Raw genomic sequence first — 22674 nt, 5'->3', positions numbered from 1 at the left:
TCCTTCAATCTGGGTCGTCTACGCTATCCTGCCTCCTCTCATTAACAGATGAAGAGGGAGAAAAAGCCCAGGGACTTGGTGACCAGGAGACCACGCGAGAGAGCCATTTCAGTACAGATTGGGTCACATTTGGAAAGGTTACAAAGTGACAGGGTAGCAAAGAAGAAAGCAAGTATAAAAACTGTACATTGGAGGTGGGAAGAGAAAGTGTCGGGTAAGTAGCTCTAGGCAATAAAACTGCCTTCTCCCTTTTCTTAAATGGTCAGAAAAGTTTCAGAGTGAGAAGACCAGAGTTCGGCAAACTACAGGCAATTCTGGGCCTGTTTTTATTTTTTATTTTTCCAAAGTATATAAATTTTACTACTTCAGTGTTTTAAAAAAAAAAATCCACATAGGAAAAAGGACTGGAAAGAAATAAATTAAGACCATGTGGGTGAGGGTGTGTCCGGGCCTGTTTTTATGAATAAAGTTTTATTGGAAGAGCCACCTCGTTCATGTACATAGTGACTACGACGCACGTACACAGAAAAGATCTGCTGACTTCTGATGAAGAGAGTTCATGAGATGGAAAAGAACAGACTGAAAGCAAAGGGAGAGTACGGAGTCTTACAGAGGTCATTCCTAAAGGAAGACGTGAGCAGTTATGAGATGTCATTGTAATACCTTCAGTGTCACTTGGGAATGATGACTGACTACACAGCTGGCCAGGACATTAGTCACAGAAGGTCTATTTTTTCTGTATTCAGATTTCTGGAAACTTCGAGAAGTTTCAATAAGAAGGAGATAAATCTCTCTTAAAGTGACTGAAACGATTAAAGTCTGAAAACTGCTAATCAGAATGTCCTAAGAAATCCCCAAAGAGAAAAGGTGGCAATATACCTACTATGTAGTGACTCAAATAATTCAGACGGATGTCACCCATGCAGAATTAAACATCCGCACTACGCCCCCCGTGTACCATTTCCTCTAGGTTGAGAAGACGAAACTTACTTTTAAGGATTAGCATTAAAGGTTGCTGCAGTAATTTTTTTGGATGGGCAAAATCCCCTGTGAATGAGGGGGAGAGTTGAAAGGATATTGTATTAAGACAAGCCTGCATTATGGCAGCTCATAAAGGAACCCGAGGCAAAGGTTCGATGTAAGATTTTAGCACTCTCGTTGCTTTTAATGTTCACCACTAAAACCAGGAAATAACAGTAAACCATAAAGTACTAAGCTAATATTAGTCCCTTGCAGGGGGAAAAAAATAGATTTTTCAGGCATTGGTAAGGGCAAACTTTTGTTTTCTTTTTCAAAACTCCCTGCTACTTCACCATATTCATAATTACTGTTTTTTTCTCAATATACATCGCTTTACTTTGTCTTTTACAAAGAATACATGGTCTTTGTATTCTTATTCAATGCCATAAAGGTTTCAAAGAACACTGTGAAGTATATGAGAATAAAACTCACTTAAATCACACCTCCTGAGATAACCCTCATGGCACATCCTGGTGAAGACCCTTTCACAAACCTCTATGCAGACCTATGCAGTCTTCCAGATAATTTTACCTACTTGGAATATTATACATGATGCTTTTATTGTGGACATTTTTCTTTCATTCTCTTTTAAGAAAAAGCAACAGCAAAAAAATTAAAATGACATTTGCACAAGGTAAGAAAACAGTGCAAACCATTAAAAAAATGGTCTCAAATGACAAACTTTGCCTACCAGTCACCCTGCTGAGATAAACACTTTTGGAAACCCGCTGCTTTTTAAATTCTTCTAGTGGCTTCCATGTGAAATTTAAATAGCAGACTTACATTTGTATTTTTCTAAATATATTATTTTAATTCCAGTATAGTTAACTATATTTGGTTTTTTTTTTTTTTTTAAAGATTTTATTTATTTGACAGAGAGAAAGCCAGCCAGAGAGGGAACACAAGCAGGGGGAGTGGGAGAGGGAGAAGCAGGCTTCCCGCTGAGCAGGGAGCCCGATGCGGGGCTCGATCCCAGGACCCTGGGACCATGACCTGAGCCGAAGGCAGACGCTTAACGACTGAGCCACCCAGGCGCCCCAACTATATTTGTATTTTTGATTTAAGAAGGAATGATAGAAAAGAAGTTGAGTCCATAAAATAAAAACTAAAAATTCAGCATACTTAATAACTCCCACCCAAATTTCTCCCTCTTCAATTTCTAATTTTAGTTAGTATCAATACTTTTACATTAAGATTTCTAACATTCACATTTTTTAACGTAACAATAATGAGGTTTTCCCTTCTTGTCTGAGTTATTAAAATTTTAAACCCACTAAAATGCAGTTACAGAATTATGACTATGGGATCCCCACAGAAAGAAATGTAATCCCGTGTCTTTTAATCCTGTAGCTCCCAGCAGACTGTCCAGTTTTTAAAAGCTTTCCTTCAACTTTTGTGACTTCAAGGATTTCATTTCTGCCACAGTTTCTTATTTACATCTCATACTGCATACTCTCTTATTTTTCATCGTTACGCTGGAGAATTTCCTCAAAGAACTTTTTATGCATATGGAATACTGGGGGTCAAACTTCTGAGTCCATGTCTGAACCCATTTTAATTCTGTCCTCATATCTGTTTAATAAGTGGCTAGGAGTAGTATTCATGGTCCCAAATAAATCCCCCTCTGAACTTTGATGACATCACCTCATTTGCTTCCAGTAATTGGGATGGATGCAAAGAAGCGGTTCTAGTTCTCCTGTAAGATAGCCCTTTGATTCTCTCTGGTACTCTTTAAGATTTTAAAAGGCACAAAATCATCAGCAATTAAAAGTGCATTTTTAGCATTAGAATCAGCCTACATTTTCCTCACCCTACATCTCCCCCCCCCCCCCCGCCCCCCGCCACCCCCGCACTCTACTTCCCTTTGTCGTCATCTTCAGAAACCAGTTTGTACTGTTCCACTGGGGATGATTCAGGCGACAGAGACCCTGTGTCCCCTGCTCTGAAAAGTGGCCGCTGTGAGCGAGCCAGGGAGAGCGGCGCCCTCTTACCTGCTGCGTGGTGCTGGTGACAATGCCCTGCTGTAGGCGATAGGCCTGCTCTTGCAGGTATTTTCGGGTCTCGTGATTCCGGAGCAGATAGTTTTCGATCTGAAAAGCAAGCACATGGATCTCTCAAGAACACATTTGACTCAGCGGAGGGTGAAGTGATAAGGGAAAGAGCCAGGTGCTGAACTTGAAACCAAAGCTCTGATTCACACTCCCGCCTGTGCCTTGACTCCATACAACACAGGAGTCGGGAAGCGGGCCGTCACTGTGATGCACTCTTGGTGTGTTAGAGATGTAACCTGCAGATCATGGGAGTAATTTTATGTGACTCAGTAGCTGACAAAGATAAGCAAGGGTTTAAGTGCCCACGCGGTTGGAGATCCCATGCAGCGACTCCCTGCTTTCTTGCACACAATCACAATCTCTCCCTCATGAGTCTTTAACCACTCAACAGTTGCAAAGCTAAATAAATATCCCCAAGGTGTATGGATGGCACCCTCTGAAACTCTCAGCCTTTAGGAGGCAGAATCCATTGGCACTGAGAAAACTATCTATTTGAAGGGAAAAAAGGAGAAAATATGTACAAAATCTGAAGGCCACAGGCTGGTACAACTCAAAGACATATACTAGTTTCATTAATTCATGAGTTTTTCATATTATCTCAAAAACAGGACTGATTTTGCAAAAGTAGAGAAAATAAGAAAACAGATTTCCACAGAAAATAAGAACATTTGAAGTTGCTTGAGAATCTGTATTTTTATACACAATCTCCTATTAAAAGTTAAATGATGACTAGATTAAAATGAAGTGTTTAAGAAGAATATGCAAGGGGTATACATTGAACAAGAACTGCAGGGTTAACTACTGGGACTGATGGACATGTATGAAGATGTCTGCAAAGAATGATTTGAGATCAGTAATTGCACCATCTGGGTTTTTTTTTCCAGTTGTTGTTTTCATTTGTTTTTAATAATACCACTTAACCATTTGGCTTTTAATTTGTCACTGTAGTTCCCTGGTTAAGAACTTCTTATAACTGTGAGGCTCTCAGTATTATTACATTTTCATTTTAATTTTCCATATGCTAAAATTACTACTACTTAATACCAATTAGAGACAATTAAAATACAGACTATAATTACTATCATCCCTGGAAACCATAAAGCAGAACAAAATGTACCTTTCTATTAAACATTAATGAAGGAATTATAAAAATGAAGAGATCTCTGAAATGAAACATTGTTAAAGTGACACATTAAGAATATGACATTTTATTACATTAATTTTCTCTTGCTGTTTCCCAAAAAGTCATCTCTTTCCAAGGTGACATTACCATCGATGGAAAATGTTTTTGCCAAAAACAAAAACAAAAAAAAGATTCTTCCCTGAAATGTAACAGGCACACACTGCCACCCAGCTTTGGGTACTTTTGCTTTGTTATTTATCCTTTTACATTTGGTCTCCTTAAGCACTGTCTGGGGGCCAGCTGTGAGAGCAGCTTGTACGAGAGGCTCAGCTCACGTATGGGCCGTGCACCCAAGGCTGGCCCATGCATTTGCAGACCTTCCCCAGGGGCACCAATGATGTTGTACAGACTAAGCCTGGAGGGAATTTTTTTAGAAAAAAAAAATATTCAGGGGCACCTGGGTGGCTCAGTGATTAAGCATCTGCCTTTGGCTCAGGTCATGATCCCAGGGTCCTGGGATCAAGCCCCACATAGGGCTCCCTGCTCTGTGGGAAGCCTGCTTCTCCCTCTCCCACTCCCCCTGCTTGTGTTCCCTCTCTCCCTGTCTCTCTCTGTCAAATAAATAAAATCTCAAAAAAAAAAAGAAAATTCAAAGCTCATTTCTAAAAGCCAGTGCAAGGGGAAGGAAGAATAACAATGAGAGTATTTGCATCTTGGATTAGCAGGATAAACCTTCCTTCCCTGCACCATTCCAGACCAGGGACAGAGACCCCGCCTCCCACAGGCTGAGGATGGGCGGCCCGACTGAGGCCAAATGGGAGGGAAAGGGCCCAAATTGTTATTACCACGTCTGCCAGGCCCCCTGGGCAGCAGTGACCCGGACGGCCACCCAGAGCCTATCAACACCTTCAGTGTCACTGCTGAAAACAGCAGCAGCATACAAGGCATTTCAGTGTAGGAATCTTCTATTTAAAACAAAACAAAACTTCTAAAGACTGATTACAGGATCACAATGTTGTTCTTTAGTAGAGTAAAATTAAAGAGTATATTTCTTCTGGGGAATAGAGTTCTGTTAAAATGAAACCTTAAATATATAAGAGTATAGTAAGTATTATAGAAAAAAACCCTGATAATTATCACTTGTAAAGTCACCAAATTTTCATTTAAGAAAACACAAATTTTACAATTAACATATTTGCAGACGAGGCATTTCTTCGGTTTCTTCTTTTATTTTCCCCTCTTTTTCTGCTTTCTCTGGTTTTAAGGACCGTATATAATTACACTTTTCTCTCCTTCCTTAGTATATTAACTACACTTCTTTTAAAATTATTTTAGTGGTTGCCCTAGCATTTGCAATACACAACTATTTCAAGTCCACTGTCACAGAACACTGTACCAATCTGCAAATAGTGCAGGTTCCTTATAATACAGTATCATCAACTTCTCCCTCTCCTCATAACACTGCTATCTTTGCATGTTTTGATTTCTCCTTTACTTTTTAAGATTTATTTATTTATTTGAGAGAGAGTGTGGGGGGCGGGGGAAGGGAGAGGCAGAGGGAAAGGAGAGAGAGAGAGTCTCCGTCAGACTCTGTGCTGAGCACGGAGCCCAACGCGGGGCTCGATCTCACGACCCTGAGATCACGACCTGCGCCGAAATCAAGAGTCAGACACTCAACTGACTGCACCACCCGGGCACCCTCTCCTTTAATTTTGAAGAAAAATTTTGCTAGATACAGAATTCTAGGCTGCTAGATCTTTTTCTTTTGACACTTTAAATATTTTACTCCACGTTCTTCTTGCTTGTATGATTTCTGACCCAAAGTCGGCTATAATTCTTATCCTTATTTCTCAATATGTAAAGTGGTCCCCCCACCCCTAGCTTCTTTCAAGAATTTTTCTTTGTCTTTGGTTTTCTGCAGTTTAAATATGAAATGCCGCCATGTAGATTTTTTGGGGTATTTATCCTACTTGGTGTTCTCTGCGATTCCTAAATCTGTGGTTTGGTGTCTATCATTAAATTTGGAAAATTCTCAGTCATTATTATTTCAACTATTTCTTCTGTTCCCTTGTCTTTCTTCTCCCTCTGGCATTCCCACTGTATGGATGCTCTATCTTTTGTAACTGTCCCACAGTTTGGGGATATTCTGTTCTGGTTTTGCCCTCCATTCCTTTTTTTCTCTTTGTTTTTCAGTGGGAAGTCTCCATTGACCTATCTTCAGGCTCAATGATTCTTTCCTTAGCTGTGTCCAGTCCACTGACAAGATCATAAAAGGCATTTTTCATTTCTGTTAGTGTTTCTGACCTCTAGATTTTCCTTTTGATTTTTTCCTTAGAGTTTCTCTCTGCTTACATTACCCATCTGTTTTTGCATGTGTTCTACTTTTTTCATTACAGCCCTTAATATACTAATCAGTTATTTTAAATTCTGTCTGATAATTCCAAAATCTGTGTCATATCTGAGTCTGGTTCTGATGTTTGCTTTGTCTCTTCATAATGCGTTGTTTTTTTTTTTTTCTTGCCTTTTAGCATGTCTTAAAATTTTTTTTTAATTTATTTTTGTTGTTGTTGACTGGGTATGATGTATCTGGTAATAGGAACTGAGGTAATCAGGCTTTTAATGTGCAATTTTATGTTAATCTGGCTAGAAGCTGGGTTATGCTGAATACTTTGAAACTAAAAAGACTTTAATTTCTTCCCATGTCCTTGTTTTTATCTCCCTGGTTGCTTTGGGGTTTCCCTAGAAATCCCTTCTTAAATAGAGTGTCTTACAGCTTTGCTCATTTGTAATCCACTGTTACTACACTTGATGTGGTGGTTAGGTGTTAGGGAATAATTCTATAATCTTATGATTAAATCTAGGTTTTATTTAGTGGGCCGGAATCCCTGGGCTGTGACCTGCCAAAGTATTTCTTGGCCTTTTTTTTTTCTTCCCTTCTGTGAAACAGGAAGGCTGGGATTGTCTAACTGTCTTTTGCTAGATCAGATAAGGCTCCGGTAGAGTAGTTTCTCTCGAGTGTACGCCTCTGTTATAAACAACGGAATGTTCTAGGTAGATTTCAAAATGGCTACTTGTTCCCTTCCCCCTACCAGAAACATGAGAGGATTTTTCTCCAGTCTTTCCTGTGATGACCTGGTGGGGTTCTAGGAGGTAAAGACCATGAAGGGATCAGGACCTCACTAAGACTGGGCCCCTAGAAGTTTTTAACTTTTTTTTTTTAAGATTTTATTTATATTTTTGAGAGAGAGAGCGTGCAAGCACAAGTGGGGTGAGAGGCAGAGCAAGAAGCAGGCTCCCCGCCAAGCAGGGAGCCCAACTCGGGGCTCAATCCCAGGACTCTGGGATCATGACCTGAGCCGAAGGCAGATGCTTAACTGACTGAGCCATCCAGGTGCCCCTAGGAGTTTTTAACTCTTAAACTAGTCCACACTAAGCCTCCAGCAACTCCTCAGTTGCTGGTTAAGCACTCCTCTGAGTTACTGACCCCATTAGCTTCTGCCCCTGGTAAGCCAATCTTGGCTTTGATTCACTGTGATTCTCTAAATTCCCACATGTCCAGTTTCCAGGGTGGCAGTCTACTTTGCTTTTGCCTCAATTCTTTGATGGATCTGAGAAGAGTCACCAATTTTCTGTCTGTTCAGCTTTTTTCTTGTTGTGAAGATGGGAGTGATGAGTGCCAAACTCTTGACCTGTCAAATCTAAACCCAGAAACCTGGTGTCTCTAGGATATGTCTTTTGTTACAAGTTGCTAATATCCTTTGGGAAACTATAAAGAGGTCTAAGATTTTTATGTTGCTTTGTGGCTTACAAACTTTTTTTCACATATACTACCTGGTTTGGTCCCTGGCACCACAGCGAATTACTTGGCCGTCCTGTGCTTCGGTTTTCTTATGTGCAAAATGGGGATATAACAAACCTATCTCATGGATTTATTTTATAGATTATCAGTGTTAATTTACGTAAAGCATTTATAATAGCGTCAGGCACTCAGCATGAACTGTATGTTAAATGTCAGCTAAACATAGCTCCTGTCTAGCTGTAGGTTTTATACAGATGAAGAAACCAAAGTTCAGAAAAATTAAGTAACTTATGTAAATTACAAAGCTGGAAAGAGTTTGATTTAGTCAGATCTTTTTTTTTTTTTTTTGAAGATTTTTAAATTTATTGACATAGAGAGAGGACAAGCAGGGGGAGCAGCAGAGGGAGAGGGAAAAGCAGGCTCCCCGCTGAGCAGGGAGCCCGATGCAGGGCTCAATCTCAGAACCCCAGGATCATGACCTGAGCTGAAGGAAGATGCTTAACCGACTGAGCCACCCAGGCGCCCCTAGTCAGATCTTCTGAATACAAATCTTGGATGATTTCTGTTGCCACATCACAGCTTTCCCTCCCCCCACCCTACCTTATTCCCTTTTATTCAACAAAGTCTAAGGAGTATCCAAGCATGTATGGCAGGCACGGTACTAGCTGCTGAACATCTAAAAAGATGAAAAATACATAGGCTCTGCCTTCAAGGAGTTCATAGTCACTGAGAGAAAAAAATATATGGAGTCAGGTAACGTAAAGGATGTCACAAGGCCAGTGACAGAGACAAGCACAGGAAATTCTGAGAAGACCCCCTACACAGAGGAGGAAAGAGGCTCTGAGAAGTTTCCAGATGAGCTGACACTTGCCTTCAACCTCGACAGACACACATGGTAGGTAGTGGGGAAAGCATGAGTATCCTCTGGATCAGAGCAGTGATTCCCAAATTTGCAGCCACCAGAAGAGCTTGTAAAAACAGATTGCTGAGTCCCACCCCCATTTCTGAGACCCAAGAATTCGCATCTCTAGCAAGTTCCCTGAAGTAGAGCAGAGCAAAGAGGCAGGGTTGGTAAGAGATGAAGGTGGCAGTGGATAGGAGGCGGATCCTGGGCACAATTTTACGCCGGTTCAAGGAGAGGAGGTTCTACTCTAAAAGCCACTGAGGGGCAGGGATGGAATGGGGAGAGGTGGGCTGAAGAGGTTAGTCTGCTCAAATTTGCTGTGAAAGAAGATGGCTCTTTTTGACTGCAACCAAGAAAACAACACAAATCCTGCTGAAAAGTGATGAGGCTTGAACAAAGGCATCTGTGATAGGAAGAGAGGGGAAGAGAGCTAAAGGAAGAGGTTTATGCGGTAGATTCTGTAAACCTGATGATGGCATGGCTATGGAAGACGTGGGAAAGAGAAGTGAAGTGTGGGAAGCTGGATGGTACCACCAGATGGGCGAACAAAGAGGGAGGGAAGATTTCAAAGATGCCCCACCCCCATAGTAAAGGTGGAGTAGGTTTCTTCAGATGGGAAATCCTCGAGCATACCTAAAAATCAAAAAAGGTAACCATAACCATAGGAAGAGAAGGATGGAGATGTGGCAGAGCAAGAGAATGCCTCTCAGGGCAAGTTTCCAGCCCAGACAGAGACGGTGGGGTCACGGGCACCATGGATGGCTTGACTTCGAAGGGGGAGATCCCCGTCGTCCTCTGGGGTTGTCAGAAAGGAGGTGGGAATGGGTGTGGAATTAGACACATCTATGAACAAAGATGGTACAAGGAGATCTCATCCATATCCTAAATTTCTTGACAGGAAAAGAAGGGAAGGAGGGCGCCTGGGTGGTTCAGTCGGTTAAGAGTCCAACTCAATTTTGACTCAGGTCATGTTCTCAGAGTCCAGAGATCGAACCTGTGCAAGGCTCCATGCTCAACACACTCAGCAGGGAGTCTGCTTGAGATTCTCCCTCTCCCTCTGACCTCCCTCCTGTGCTCTCTCTCTCGCAAATAAATAAATCTTAAAAAAAAAAAAAAAAAAAAGAGAGAAGAAAGGAAGGTTCTAGCTGCTGAGGTTAAAGGCTGTGCCAGCTGACTTCAGTTCCACACAGTCTCTGAAGGAGGAACAAGAGGCTATCTGTGGGTAAGTACTAGAATGCTGACGGTGTAAGAATGTTATTCCACTTAAACTTCAGGACAAATTTTCTTCTTCTTTTTTAAAAAAACATTACTCATTTATTTGACAGACAGAGAGTGCACAAGCAGGGGGGAGGGGCGGAGGGAGAAGCAGACTCCGCGCTGAGCAGGGAGCCTGATGCAGGACTCGATCCGGACCTGAGATCATGACCTGAGCCAAAGGCAGACGCTTAACCGACTGAGCCACCCAGGCGCCCCAGCTTTCATCTTTCTTATGTTATTCCTCCCCCAGCCATACGTTATGCCAACTGTGATCACAAGAATACAAACTCACGTCAAAGAAAGCTTTGGAAAATACAAAGTACTGTTCCTATGTTCAGAATTACTACTAACAAAACTCGATTCAAACGTGAATTTATGATGCAGCTATTGATTCTCCGATACCTTTTGCAGAGCCTCTTCTGTTTTTTCAGGGTTTGTTTTTAGGGCTTGAGAAGCATCATACATAGGGATCGGCATAAATCTCAATGTATAGTTCCTAGAAAAAGGAGAAGGTAATGTTTATTTAAAAATAACATCCTACTACCTCTAATCAGCACTCTTTTTTAAAATCCAGAGACAGCTGCCAGTGTGTCTTAGAAGATTTGAAACTCACAGCCTATCTCCGAGCCCTAGGTTACAGGTCCGCCCGGGCACCTGTGGCTGCCCGGTGACACGCCTGGAGGGCATCTGGTTTGGTTGTTTTCAAACCCAGATTTTCAAACTGGGGCCGGAAAGCTGACCCGAGAGAAAGGCGAGGAGGGAAGTCCAGCATCCAGCTGCTCCTTGGGTTTTAGTCACCAAAGGAGCCCCACAGTGACTACGTGTGACAGCCAGGCCCAAACCCAGAAAATGAAACCAAAACATCTGCTTGCAAGGCAAGGACGGGGGCATCCACAAAACAGTCTGTTCAGGCTCTGCGCCCCTTTCAACAAGGAGGCCCCAGAGTAGCCACTGTCTTGAGAAAAGCTGCTTCGCACGGGCTTCCCACCTGGCTCAGCACCTTGACCTCTGCAGGTCCTGGGGGCCCGCTCTCACACACAGCCCACGTCCACACTGCTCTCGGCTCCCAGTGAAGCAACTGGTGGAAAACTGTGTCCCCATATTACCTCCCTGCTGCCAACCAGCTAGTGAGATGCAGAAGGGCAGGGGGGAGTCATCTTTGCATGAGGCAAACAGCTCGGAACTCTGAAAGTGCGCCCTGGCCTCGGACCCCACCCCTGGCACCTGCTCCCAGACCACACACTCGCCCTGGAGACACCTCCTCTCTCCCACCCCAAACCCATCTGCCCTTTGCTACCGCATGGCACTCAGGAAGATTGACCTTTTGAGCCACGTGGTGACAAGTGGGGTCCCCTAGCGCACTGGGATCCCACAGCCGGTCGCCTTGTAAACACTAAGCAACACTCACGGTGTGATTCTTGTGGAAGAGTAAATTAACAACTCATTCCCAAATAAGGTACTAATCATGCAGGATGAATAAAAAAAGAAGTAACCATCTTAATAATAGCAGTCATCTGTACGGGTGTTATCTAATGGGGAAAAAAAAAACGTCTTTCGGTCCAACTTAAGGGTGGTTTAATGCAAAATAATGTGCAAAGACAAAGGCTGTTATTTCCATGACTTCAATCTTTTACCTTGGCTTTGTTTTAGCAGAATTGTTTGGTTTGGTTTCAGAGGGGCCAGCCAACTGAAAGGAAGAGACAATGCATCTATTTTGCAGCCGTGAGGATTTTCCTTGGCCTCGTCCAACGATGATCATGCTGCAGACCAGCATACTTTATTTAAACCAAAGGTGACTTTGGGCCACTGGCATCATGGAGCACGGCGTACAGAACAGACTGTAAGCTGGGGAGCCCTACCGTCAACCTGGAAATGTTGAGTACCGGGTGTGCAGGCTCTTGGGCTTCCCACAAAGACCAGTGTGGGCTGCTAGCAGTCTACAGCAGAGGCAACTGTGCTGTTCGCACCTAAATGTAGCTATTTGTAAACAAATGTTTCCATTCCAAGGTTTCCTGGCGCAATGGGAGTAATTATAGGTGGAAGGCTCCAGGGAGAGGTGGAGCAAGTTGCCTTGTCCATATTTAGTGACAGTCTGTGGGGGCTGCAATCATAGGCTCCTGACTAAATCAGAACCCTGGGATTTAGAATTGGAAGCCACTTAGGGATCTCACTCTGTAAAAGAAGAATTAATCAGAAAGGTGTGATGCTTTGCTCAAGAGGATAGGCTTGCTGGTGACAGAGCCAGGGACTGAATGGAGGGCTCTTTCTTCCAGGCCTAGGGTTTTATCCATGATACCATGCTGGGCATGAGAGCTCCACCTAGGAGGCCTCACGCATGAAGGGAAATCTGGGAAAAAACACCAATAATGAGCATTCCCCGATCCCTTCCCCAGGGGACCAGCTTTTATGCTACTAGCCCCTTATTTCCCACCCACATTTTGTAACCTCTCATTTCTAATGCTGTAAACCTGCTTTGATCATTTCTGCCTTCAGAATACAATATGAGGACTGAAGAGCTCAAAAAGAACCAGGATTTCTAGAATTTCTTCCAGCCATCTTCATATTATTGCCTCGTTTTGTTTACCAGGGAAGTAACTTTGACAATAAACAATAATTGCAGGCTTTAGTTACTATGGTAATAAAGAAAGCCTCTGACAGCAATAAGTTAGCCTGCCGTCCATTGATTTCAGGTTTATTGTCTGGAGCTCAGCTTTCTTCTCTTCACTGTATTCAGAGTTGTCATAATGGGCAAAAAAGGCAAGACCTGATGGAAAGAGAATGTGAAACCATAAGGAAAAGCCAGGTGACCATCGTGTGGTGTGGCCCCTCCACCGTGATCTCATTTAATCCTCACGATGATGGTGCATCTCTGCCCTCGTGGACAGACTAAAAAACTCACGCCAGAACAACGTCCATGTTTTCCCGGGTCCCACGGCTCGGTAGCATTGGCTAGCTCAGACCCAGATCTTCTGGATCCAAATGCACTGCTACCTCCATCATACCACAGGTAAAACAGACACCATTGGTTCCTTTGTATTTTTCCAGAAAGAAGTCCCAATTAAAACTTACTTTTCCATAGCAACAGCTATATCCTGAAAGCCTTGTGCGGTAATGTTGTTCTTGTCCCATATGACAGTCCTGTTGGAAAACCAAGTCACATAAATGATCAGACATTTGGGGATGGAGGAAATGATTCTCCTACTGAAGATGAATCTCTTGTAGAAAACATCATCTAGGTATTTTAGCACGATAGGCAAGGAATAACATCAACTTAGTTTTAGACACAGCAAGGATGAGCATTTCCTCCAACATTACATTCTTAACCCATTTACTGCTCACATAGTACAAAAAAACCACAATAAAAGCCACAGCATACTCATTAACGTGCCATGATGTTACCTGATGCTTTGCAGCCAGAAAACCTGATTTCTCTGATATTCTCTCAACATATTCTCCAAATAGTATTCTAGTACTCATGTCTGAAGCTAGAGCTGTTTATAAAAGATGCTAAAGAATCCCTTGTCCAGCACAAAGAAGTTCGGGTCCTGAGACTTTGGTCCATCCTAAGTAACTAAAAGGAGTCCGTCTTCTGTTTTCATCATTGCCCTGACATGGTATGATCAGCCATCCCAGAAAGTTCTCACTCTGCTGGTAAACCCTTGGTTTCCATAAATAGACGCTGTTTACTTTTTAAACACAATCTATTTTGGAAGAAAAGTACTATTTCACTTTCAGAATGTGAACACTTCAGAGGTATTTTGGTGTCTGTCAATTCACCTGCCACATGAAGCAGCTTTTACTTGTCTGATCCAAGAATCACACCTCTAAATGCTCTCCCTTCCTGATCTCAAGGACTTTCTTTACATACACTCTGACCTTCAGAGAAATTATTGCAGTTTTTGGCTTCAGTGTAGACAGAAAGTTCAGGAGGGCAAGGGAAGTATCCAGAAACATCAAGAAAGAGCCCCTTGAAGAGCAATGTGAATTAAATATTCATTTACCAGACTGCTGGACTCGGGAGCAACTGGATCTCTCTGAAGGATGGATGGTAATGTGGTCCTTAATAACAGTGGTTACCAAGTAGCCAGTCCTTAAGAAAAGCCACGCTTGGGAAACACTACAAGTGGTTGAAAACCACTACACAGGATAGTTAGCACCCAGCATGAACTTGCCTTTAACCAAGGCACCTCCTGCGTCCCTGGGGCTTTAAGTCTTTGTATTGGCAGCAGTGGGGGAGGGGAGGTGACGGGCTCACAGCCAAGGACAGGGAAGGCCCTCGTGTTGGACCTTCCGTCTTCCTGGCTCTGCTCACTGCCCCTCCCCTCCCAGCTGCCAACACCGTGAAACAGGACACTGCCCAGCTCTCAGCTGGGTTTTATGCCACAGTGAACATCTGTCAGACGACAGCTCGCGGGAATCCCAATGTCTAACTTCGGGATGCCCCTGCCATCCCCAGGATTGTGACAGAAGACTTGAAACAGCCACCAGCTCTCCAATGCTGGGGGGCCGGAATGTCCCCCAGAGCTTTCTAGGGCCCTCCTTAGGGCGCGCATCCTCGTCTCAGGGCCGAGCGCCTGACCCGCGTACCTGAGCTTGGTGTTGATCTGCAGGGCTTTGGCCAGCATCTTCGCTCCCATGTCCCCCATCCCGTTCCCACTGATGTCCACTTTGGTCAGAGAGGTGTTGCTTCCCAGGGCATTGATGAGGATGGTGACCTCGGTCTTGAGTTTTGAGTCAGCCAGGGACAAGGACTGCAGGGGCTGAGGAAGGAACAAGGGGCAGCAAGCAGTGACACGGGCTGGTGGAAGCAGCCTCCGCCCACCATGACCCGTTTCATGGAGAATCGCCGGGGAGGTGCCCGCTACACACATCCAGAGCGTCTCGTTTTGAAACTCTGGCTCAAAAACGCTGATGAATGGGACCCGAAGGTTCTGGATACACACGGAGAGCTTGGGTTTCAGTGCTGAATACTGGCCACCGCTCTCCTAAGGGAAGGGGTGGAAGGACACCTGAAGTGGCAGGTGCCAGCTCTTTTAAAGTGGAGGACAGGAAGGGGCGACTGGGGGGCTCAGTCATTAAGTGCCTGCCTTCCACTCAGGTCATGGTCCCAGGGTCCTGGGATCGAGCCCTGCATCAGGCTCCCGGCTCCACTAGAAGCCTGCTTCTCCCTCTCCCACTCCCCCTGCTTGTGTTCCCTCTCTCGCTGTGTCTCTCTCTGTCAAATAAATTTTAAAAAAATCTTAAAAAAAAAAAAAACTGCAGGACAGGAAGAAATAAATAAGAAGAGTACATGAAATTTCCGAGCTTCTATATGGCTACGCTATCCCTTTTTACCCATTCTATTTTTATGCAAGGTGAAATGACATCTTAAAATACTAGCAAAGGACAAATGCAAAATAAAAGCCAGCCAAGATTAATAATAGCTGACATTTACTGAATGCATACTATCCTTAACCACTGTTCCAGCTTTTTATATGTATTAATCATAGAAACCCCCAACACTTATGTGTTACATACTTGGTATTGTTATCCCCATCTCTCCCAAATGAGACGCAGAAAGGCTAAGTGACTCAACCGAGGTCACATGGTTAGAAAGTTGCAGAACGGAATGGATTTTGTGCTCTGGGCCCCTCGTAGCTTATCCTTGATCCTTTTGATGATAGCCTCTGTTTTATCTTAAAAGTACCAATCAGAACACATGTAATTTTTTAAAAAAGAGAAAAAGTCAAACGTCTGTGACTTTTTTATTGCCATAAGCTGGATGGTGAATCCAAACCAGCTCCCTTGCTGTCCATTTCAGCCGGGGATTGAAGACCCCGTGGCCCAGAGGCAGGTTCTGTCTGGCCCCGAAAAACTTGTTTATGCCTCCAGACCAGCCCCGCAGGCATCTGAATTGGCAATTCCTGAGTTCAGCCAGAATGGAATTAATGAAGCGGGGAGAATTCTAGAACCTGAAACAATGCGGCCCCGACCGTCAGAACTCAGTCCTCCCTGGGGGATCTGGATGTCTTCCGGGTTGCTTCAGGTGGTCTTGAGTGGCCCAGCCATACTACACAGTTCTAGATGCTTATTCCATAAGCAGGCTGACATTACAGGGAGGAGGACATGGCGGCTAGGGCCATCGATGCTCCACCAGGGCCCATGGCATCCGGGCTCTCGAGATGTACCTGGAGACGCTGCGTGCGTCTGTCTGTACCCACTCAACCACCCGACATTGATCTGTTCGAGGTGCATCTGCCAAAAGGCTACAGGAGGGGGGACGGGGGCGCTGATGGCTTGAAGACTCAGTTATCCACAAGCAGCCTCATGCGTGACTACAGTTTGACCAAGTGACCACACTCACTGTCCTTACTGTCCAAATCTGGCCATGCTCTCTAAACCTAACACAGCTACGGTAAAATCAAAAGGTAATCTATTAACGTGAATCAAATTTCTAAAATGAAACGGCCTGGTAAATGCTAGGGCACTGAGCACCAGAAAGCCCGCATACGTTTAGACGCAGGCAGCTTTAGGGAGGTTGCGTTAATGTTAAAATCCCGCACTCAAGGAAATGGAAAAAAAACTAAACTAAAAGGCTTCAGCCTCGGGAACCTTAATGTTTTAAATGAAAACAAATGCAGTGTTCCTTTAATAAAAAGCTCTAATCACATCTCTCATCATTTCAATAATCTCTATTCAATTACTACAAAAACGATATATTACGGCTGCTTCCTCATTCTGGAAAGCTGCCAAGTCTCCAAGCTAGCAAGCATCGATTCCAGTACTATATTCAAACTCGAATACACCCCAGTTAACACTTAAACATAATAGGTAGAGTCATTAATGCGAACAGAAGAGCCTGAATCGCATGCATATTTATAAGGTCATCCCTTCCTGATTTACTGAACTTCCACGCAGTATTACTATTTGAAATCTTACTATTTCTTTTCATAGCTGAACATGCTTAATCTGAGAATCTGCCTCCTTGCTCCCGGCACTCCCAGGAGAAATACGTTCCCTTCCACTGGTTACAACACGGGTTTGTGTGTAACACTTCAAAACAAGATTCCCTGGCATCTTGGCCCCTCCGCGTTACTGTCCCAGGGCTCCGGTCACAGCGGCCTGACAAACACGGTCTGTAGTTGAAAGTGACATTGGAGCCCCGGGCATCTAGGTTTTCCAACCAAATATAACATGCAACACGAGGCGAAGATAGTGTTCCACAGGCCGTTAAAGAACAGGCTCCTATAAACACAAGGTCAGAACGTACAAAGCAAGAGATGATTTTATATATGGAGAAACCTTTAAAAAATAAAATAAAAAGACAGCCCGATTGTGTCAGTTATTGGTGGAATTTTTAGAGTCGCAAGACTCAGCTCCTAATCATTCTGAATTGTTTTGCACATTACTAATTCAGAAGTAGGAAAAAAATAGAAGGTAATTGCTTTCTGAAAAAGCCACCTACTTTTCAGTGACATGAACATAAAGAGCTTTCTTTCCACTGTATATTATTAGCGGCAAACTTGTAACTTGACAGAATTCACATTTACATAGCAAACTTTCCCACCTGCAAATATGTTTTGAGGTGTGTTTTAAATATCAAGATTGTTTTTAAGTGAGAGACTTTTGGAATTATAGAAACAGAAGACCCTCATGTAATAAGCAAAACATGAAATTTTAAAATCTATTTTTCATAAAATGTAAATTTTCCTAAAATATGCACTAAGAAACAAGTATTTGGGGATGAGTATCAAATGGGATTCTGCAATATAAGCTTCCTCAATCTTTTAAAACTGGGCCAAGACTGTGAATTCAGAAACTCAAAGCAAGGTGGTATAAAGTCAAATTAAATATGCAAAACTGTGTCAATTCTGATTTATGCCCCTAATTTTAATAACCCAGTAAAAAAGTAACAAAACAAGGTGTTACCAAATGAGGACAAAGAGAAGTGCCCATATTCATTAAATAATAATGAGTTTCATTTCTAGTCCATAGGTTGGAAATTATATCCACACAACGAAGAGGCAGGACAGCCGAATTTTCTCGCACCCTCCAGGTTAGAGCCACACAGAGAAGTGTGGGCAAGGAGAAGCAAGGAAAAGTTCCAGTCTCCACCTCTCCTGGCCCTTTAGCTTGCTCAGAAAAGTTAGCTTACAGTCCTAATAGAATTTGTTACTATCCTGTATGAAGTCAAGAGGGAAAATGACACTTTTTAAAAATGTGTCCTATCTCACATGATTCATAGAGGAAATCACTCTTATGACCTACAAAGTAGCTATCACAAAACATTAATAATGTGAGTCTTTGTCGTAGGAATACATGTTGATTTGGGTTTTAGGAACCGTAAAAGCTGGTTGGTGGCCAAACAGGACTAAAATAAGTAATGGACAAACTCTTAAAGAGCATCAGTAAAATGTAAGGTACAAAATGTAAGATACACTGGGTTTAAGTTAAAGGAATTGACAGCAGAGTGCTTCTTGCTTTGTCCATAAAGTATCTTTTTCTTAGGGCGCCTGGGTGGCAGAGTCAGTTAAGCATCCGACTCTTGGTTTTGGCTTAGGTCATGATCTCAGGGTCATGAGATCCAGCCGCGAATCCAGCTTCTCATTGTGTGCAGAGTCTGCTTGAAATTCTCTCTCCTTCTCCCTCTGCCCCTCCTCTTCATGCTCTTTCTCTAAAATAAATCTTAAAAATATGTATCTTTTTTCTTTTTCTAATGCACCTTAAAGGGCAGCAAAATAGGATACTATTTAAAATTAAATTTCTTTACCCAGAACCAAGTCTTGGCCAGGAGCAACTGAAGAGAATAAAACTAGAAGAAGGACACTAGAGCTCTAGAAGTAATTTAAGATGGGCGACCAACTTTCTTAGGCTTTTGTAATTCTGCATAATTACTAGACGAAATTCAAATTAGCAATATGATGTTTCCCAGCATGATATAAGGTCAGAAAGTCAACTAGATTGAAAAAAATTCATGCTTGCAGATTAGAGCATCCGCTGAAGTTAGGAAGTAGTAAGTCTTTTTAAAAGATGGGCTTATAAGTCAATTTATACTTCTTTTAATCTTTTAGTTACAATCTTCCTTTAATTAGTAATGAGTTGAAATGAAGAGTAAACAATTTTAAATACATTATTTAACTGTACTAAAGCATAAATATTTATTTCATTAAAAAAACAATAGAAATGGTGTATATAGATAAAATTATCTGAAAGTGTAGCAACATTAACTCGGCAGAAACAGTACTCACCGATTCTTCATCTTGAATCATCTGCACTAAGTTGTCCAACACAGGCGTCAGATTTCTAAAGAGATTTTAAAGATGTGGACAGTGGAATCAAATCAAAAGCTTTCACGAGGTTGCTTATTTTCATCATTGTCATATAAAAAAAATTTAAAACTCTTACTTGGATTTCATATTATTAAAATTTTTGCCTAATGCCAGGTGTTGTATTGATCTGTTTTTACTGAGCCACACTATTAAGGTGGATAGGTCAGATTCTAAACCTGGAAAGAATCAGAGTAAGCAGATAATCAAAACACACATGTATAAATAAATTCTCAGCTGGAACACAATTAAGCAAAGGTGACATGAACTTGGATGACTTTCTCTACCGTCCCGAGGGCCCTGGGATTCTAATCTTTCATTTTCAAAGGAATCTTTTGCTCTCTTTTTATGTCCTATTATTTCACAGGGATAAACTCATTCTCTCAGCAAGGAACGGGGAGAGGATGAGTCTCACCTCTGCCCACAATTGTGTAAGAGAAGATCCTAACATCCCGTTTGCTGGTAGGTAACTGCAGTTGCCAATGCGAACTAAACAGGCTCCTACTCACACGCTACTGTAATTGGCAGAAATGAAGCTAATGAAACAAGTTTCTGAGTAAATAAACAAGGATTTTATTTTATTATCACCAAGAATGCAAAAGGTCAGATCAAGATCGTTATCGATGTTCTGATGAGGGTATTTTTTTTTAACTGACTTCTTTTCTTGCATTTTTGGCCATGGTATCAACTTAGTAAGACTTTTGGTATCGACTTATTCCATAAATAAATTCTGTTAAAACTTAACAGCCCTATTGGTCAAGAAGTGAGATAACACGTTCATTAAGGTGTTGTCTAGGTTGAGCTTTCTATTTTCCCCTTACTAACTTGCTTCAAATAATATTTCTGTTTCTTTTCTGGTTTCTGACTTACCGTTATCGGAGATATCTAAGCTGGTGATGTTGTGGATTTCGGCGATGCAGCCTTCTAATACTTGTGCGCCTCCTGATCTCAGCTGGAGAAACACAAACCACACACAAGGTGAAGTAGTCACCTACTGGACGTGGAACCAAAAAATACTAAAAGCAGGAGATACAGTCTCCGACTTGGTGCCAAAGAACGAGTGAACGCTTATCAACTCCATAGCTACCATCAGTGGTAAAGAGCCAATCACTAGTCATTGCTACTGTTTCCCATAGTACCGAACTCTGGAAATTGCTAGAAAAAGAAACAGAAGATGGAGACCATACTCTCTGTCAGCATGGGGAACGCAGCTTCTCTCAGCCCACAAGAACTGTCTTCATTTCTGACTTTTGGAAATCTAGCAATTCCCTTTTATACATGGGAAACTGGTATGGATTTTGTTTGATTATTCCAGATTTCAGGGTAGAACTCCACCACGTAGCAGCAAAACAATCAAAGGAGACAATGAAGATGAAGTGTTGTTGACTGTCATCCACTTCGTGAAGGACCCAGCCCGCCTTCCCACCGAAACGGTGTGCAGTCTCACGATTACAAAGTAAACAGCGAAAGGTGATTATGAAATGATTTGTATAAACTCATCGAGCCACAGAAGAAAAAGATGTTAGATCAATTTAAAATATTATTATGGTTGCCTTGTAGCAAAACTAATTCTCATTTCATGACCTCATTTACTTAAAGAGACAGGCAACCTATAAAACTCAATACTTTGCATCTTTTCCCATAAAACCAAAAGCATTATCTACAGAGGTCAGAGTACCTTTTTATTCTTCACTCAGCAACTATTTGAGTTCCTACCATATGTAAAGGATTGTAAAAGATGCAAATTTCCTGAGCTATGGCCCCTTTGCTTGACTAACTTACTATTTAATAAGGGAAAGAAACTATCATTTATTGGGAACCTATTATGTACCAAGGGAACATAGTACTTCTCTATTGATACAAGAAAATTAAAATGTATCTAAATTTCTATACCAAGTATAAAATGCAAAATGCTACTCCCTAGAACTTGTGCAAGTTTTGATGTAAGAATTTAAAGAATCCTTAGTTCACTATTTTAGATGCAATATTTTTATGGTACCCGGAACCAAAACCTGCCAATTTCCCTGGCTCCTTGGGTGTTAAGCAGTTTTGGGATTGCTCTTTATTCAGGAGTATTTCAGTTGAGGTATTTAAATTCAGCCTTCCCTACTTTCTATGGTGACAGCAGATTACTCTGGGGGACCCGAAGTGAACTCTAAAGGGGAGTGTCACACAGAGACACACCTGCCCAGGAGGCTGGTCTACACACTCCAGGGAAACCAAGACCAATTAACCCCACAGTTGAGGGGCTTATAACCCAATGTGTTGAGCAATTGCCAAGAATCAGCAGGTATTTTACTACACGTGGTTGTATTCCCAGGCGCTCTCGAGCTTACCCACATGCCCCAAGCCCAGCTTTATCACATCATCTCTAGACTCGCCCCGGCAGATGCTACTCAAAGTGTGGTCCACAGACAGGTGGCAGTCTGCAAAGTTTGCTACTGGTCTTAGGTAAAATAAGTACAGAAATTGACTATAAATATTTTAGAAACCTTAGTAATAATAATTTTAGGTCTGTTGCATCTAATAACAAAAAATGAGGGCTTATATTGTTTATGTGTTTTTAAATCTTTTTTTTATTTTTGCAAAAGTATTGGTTTATGATGAAATGGAAGTAAAAAAAAAAAAATAACAACCAGGTTTTCACCACAAATAGTTTTAAGAAGCACGACTTCAGATTCAGACTACTTCAAAGTTAAAGCAAAAAATACTTCAGGCAAACACTTCAAAGAAACATAATTTGATATTCAGAGCATGAAAAAATGACACTTCTGAGAAGATAAACATAAGTGCCTAAGTCTCCACAATTTGATTATTTGCTGTTAGTGATGTCTCTGTTGAGAAGTAAAATTTCTACAAGAAAATCTCTACTTGTTATTATTATCAAGTACAGTAAAAATATTCCATTTACAGATAATGGAAAATATAGGTGACATTTAAGTGCTCAATTCTGTTTATTTTACAAATACTCTTGACTGCTAATATTTGTAGCATATACCCATAAAACTAACATTTTCCAATAGCTAAAAAACAATCAAATATATCCACAGACCCTAATTTGATTCATAAAGTACTTACACAGTGGCCAAGCTAAGGAAAGCCCAAGGAGAAAAAAATGAAAACACGTTATCAGCAGTAAACAGAACAGAGAAGCTGAAGTCTTTATCAATATACCATGTAAAAAAGCAAGAGTCAGAAAAACACTTCCAACTAAA

General features: G+C 41.9%; 1 protein-coding gene across 10 annotated transcripts in view; it reads right to left on the bottom strand.

Annotated features, from left to right (window-relative positions):
• Positions 1-22674, bottom strand: part of CARMIL1 (capping protein regulator and myosin 1 linker 1) — a 307843-nt gene that overhangs the window by 87883 nt on the left and 197286 nt on the right. For all 10 annotated transcript variants that reach the window (XM_078055759.1, XM_078055757.1, XM_078055761.1 and 7 more), the window contains 7 exons: positions 20330-20411; positions 19539-19638; positions 19382-19436; positions 14742-14914; positions 13224-13292; positions 10557-10650; positions 3012-3110 (listed from right to left, as the gene is read on the bottom strand). In XM_078055759.1, coding sequence (XP_077911885.1) covers positions 3012-3110; positions 10557-10650; positions 13224-13292; positions 14742-14914; positions 19382-19436; positions 19539-19638; positions 20330-20411 — 672 coding nt within the window. The remainder of the gene's footprint in view (positions 1-3011; positions 3111-10556; positions 10651-13223; positions 13293-14741; positions 14915-19381; positions 19437-19538; positions 19639-20329; positions 20412-22674) is intronic.

This window comes from Halichoerus grypus, chromosome 9 (assembly GCF_964656455.1).
Source record: "Halichoerus grypus chromosome 9, mHalGry1.hap1.1, whole genome shotgun sequence".
NCBI lineage: Eukaryota > Metazoa > Chordata > Mammalia > Carnivora > Phocidae > Halichoerus > Halichoerus grypus.
Note: the sequence above shows the minus strand (reverse complement) of the source record. Positions and strands in the feature narration are given on the sequence as shown.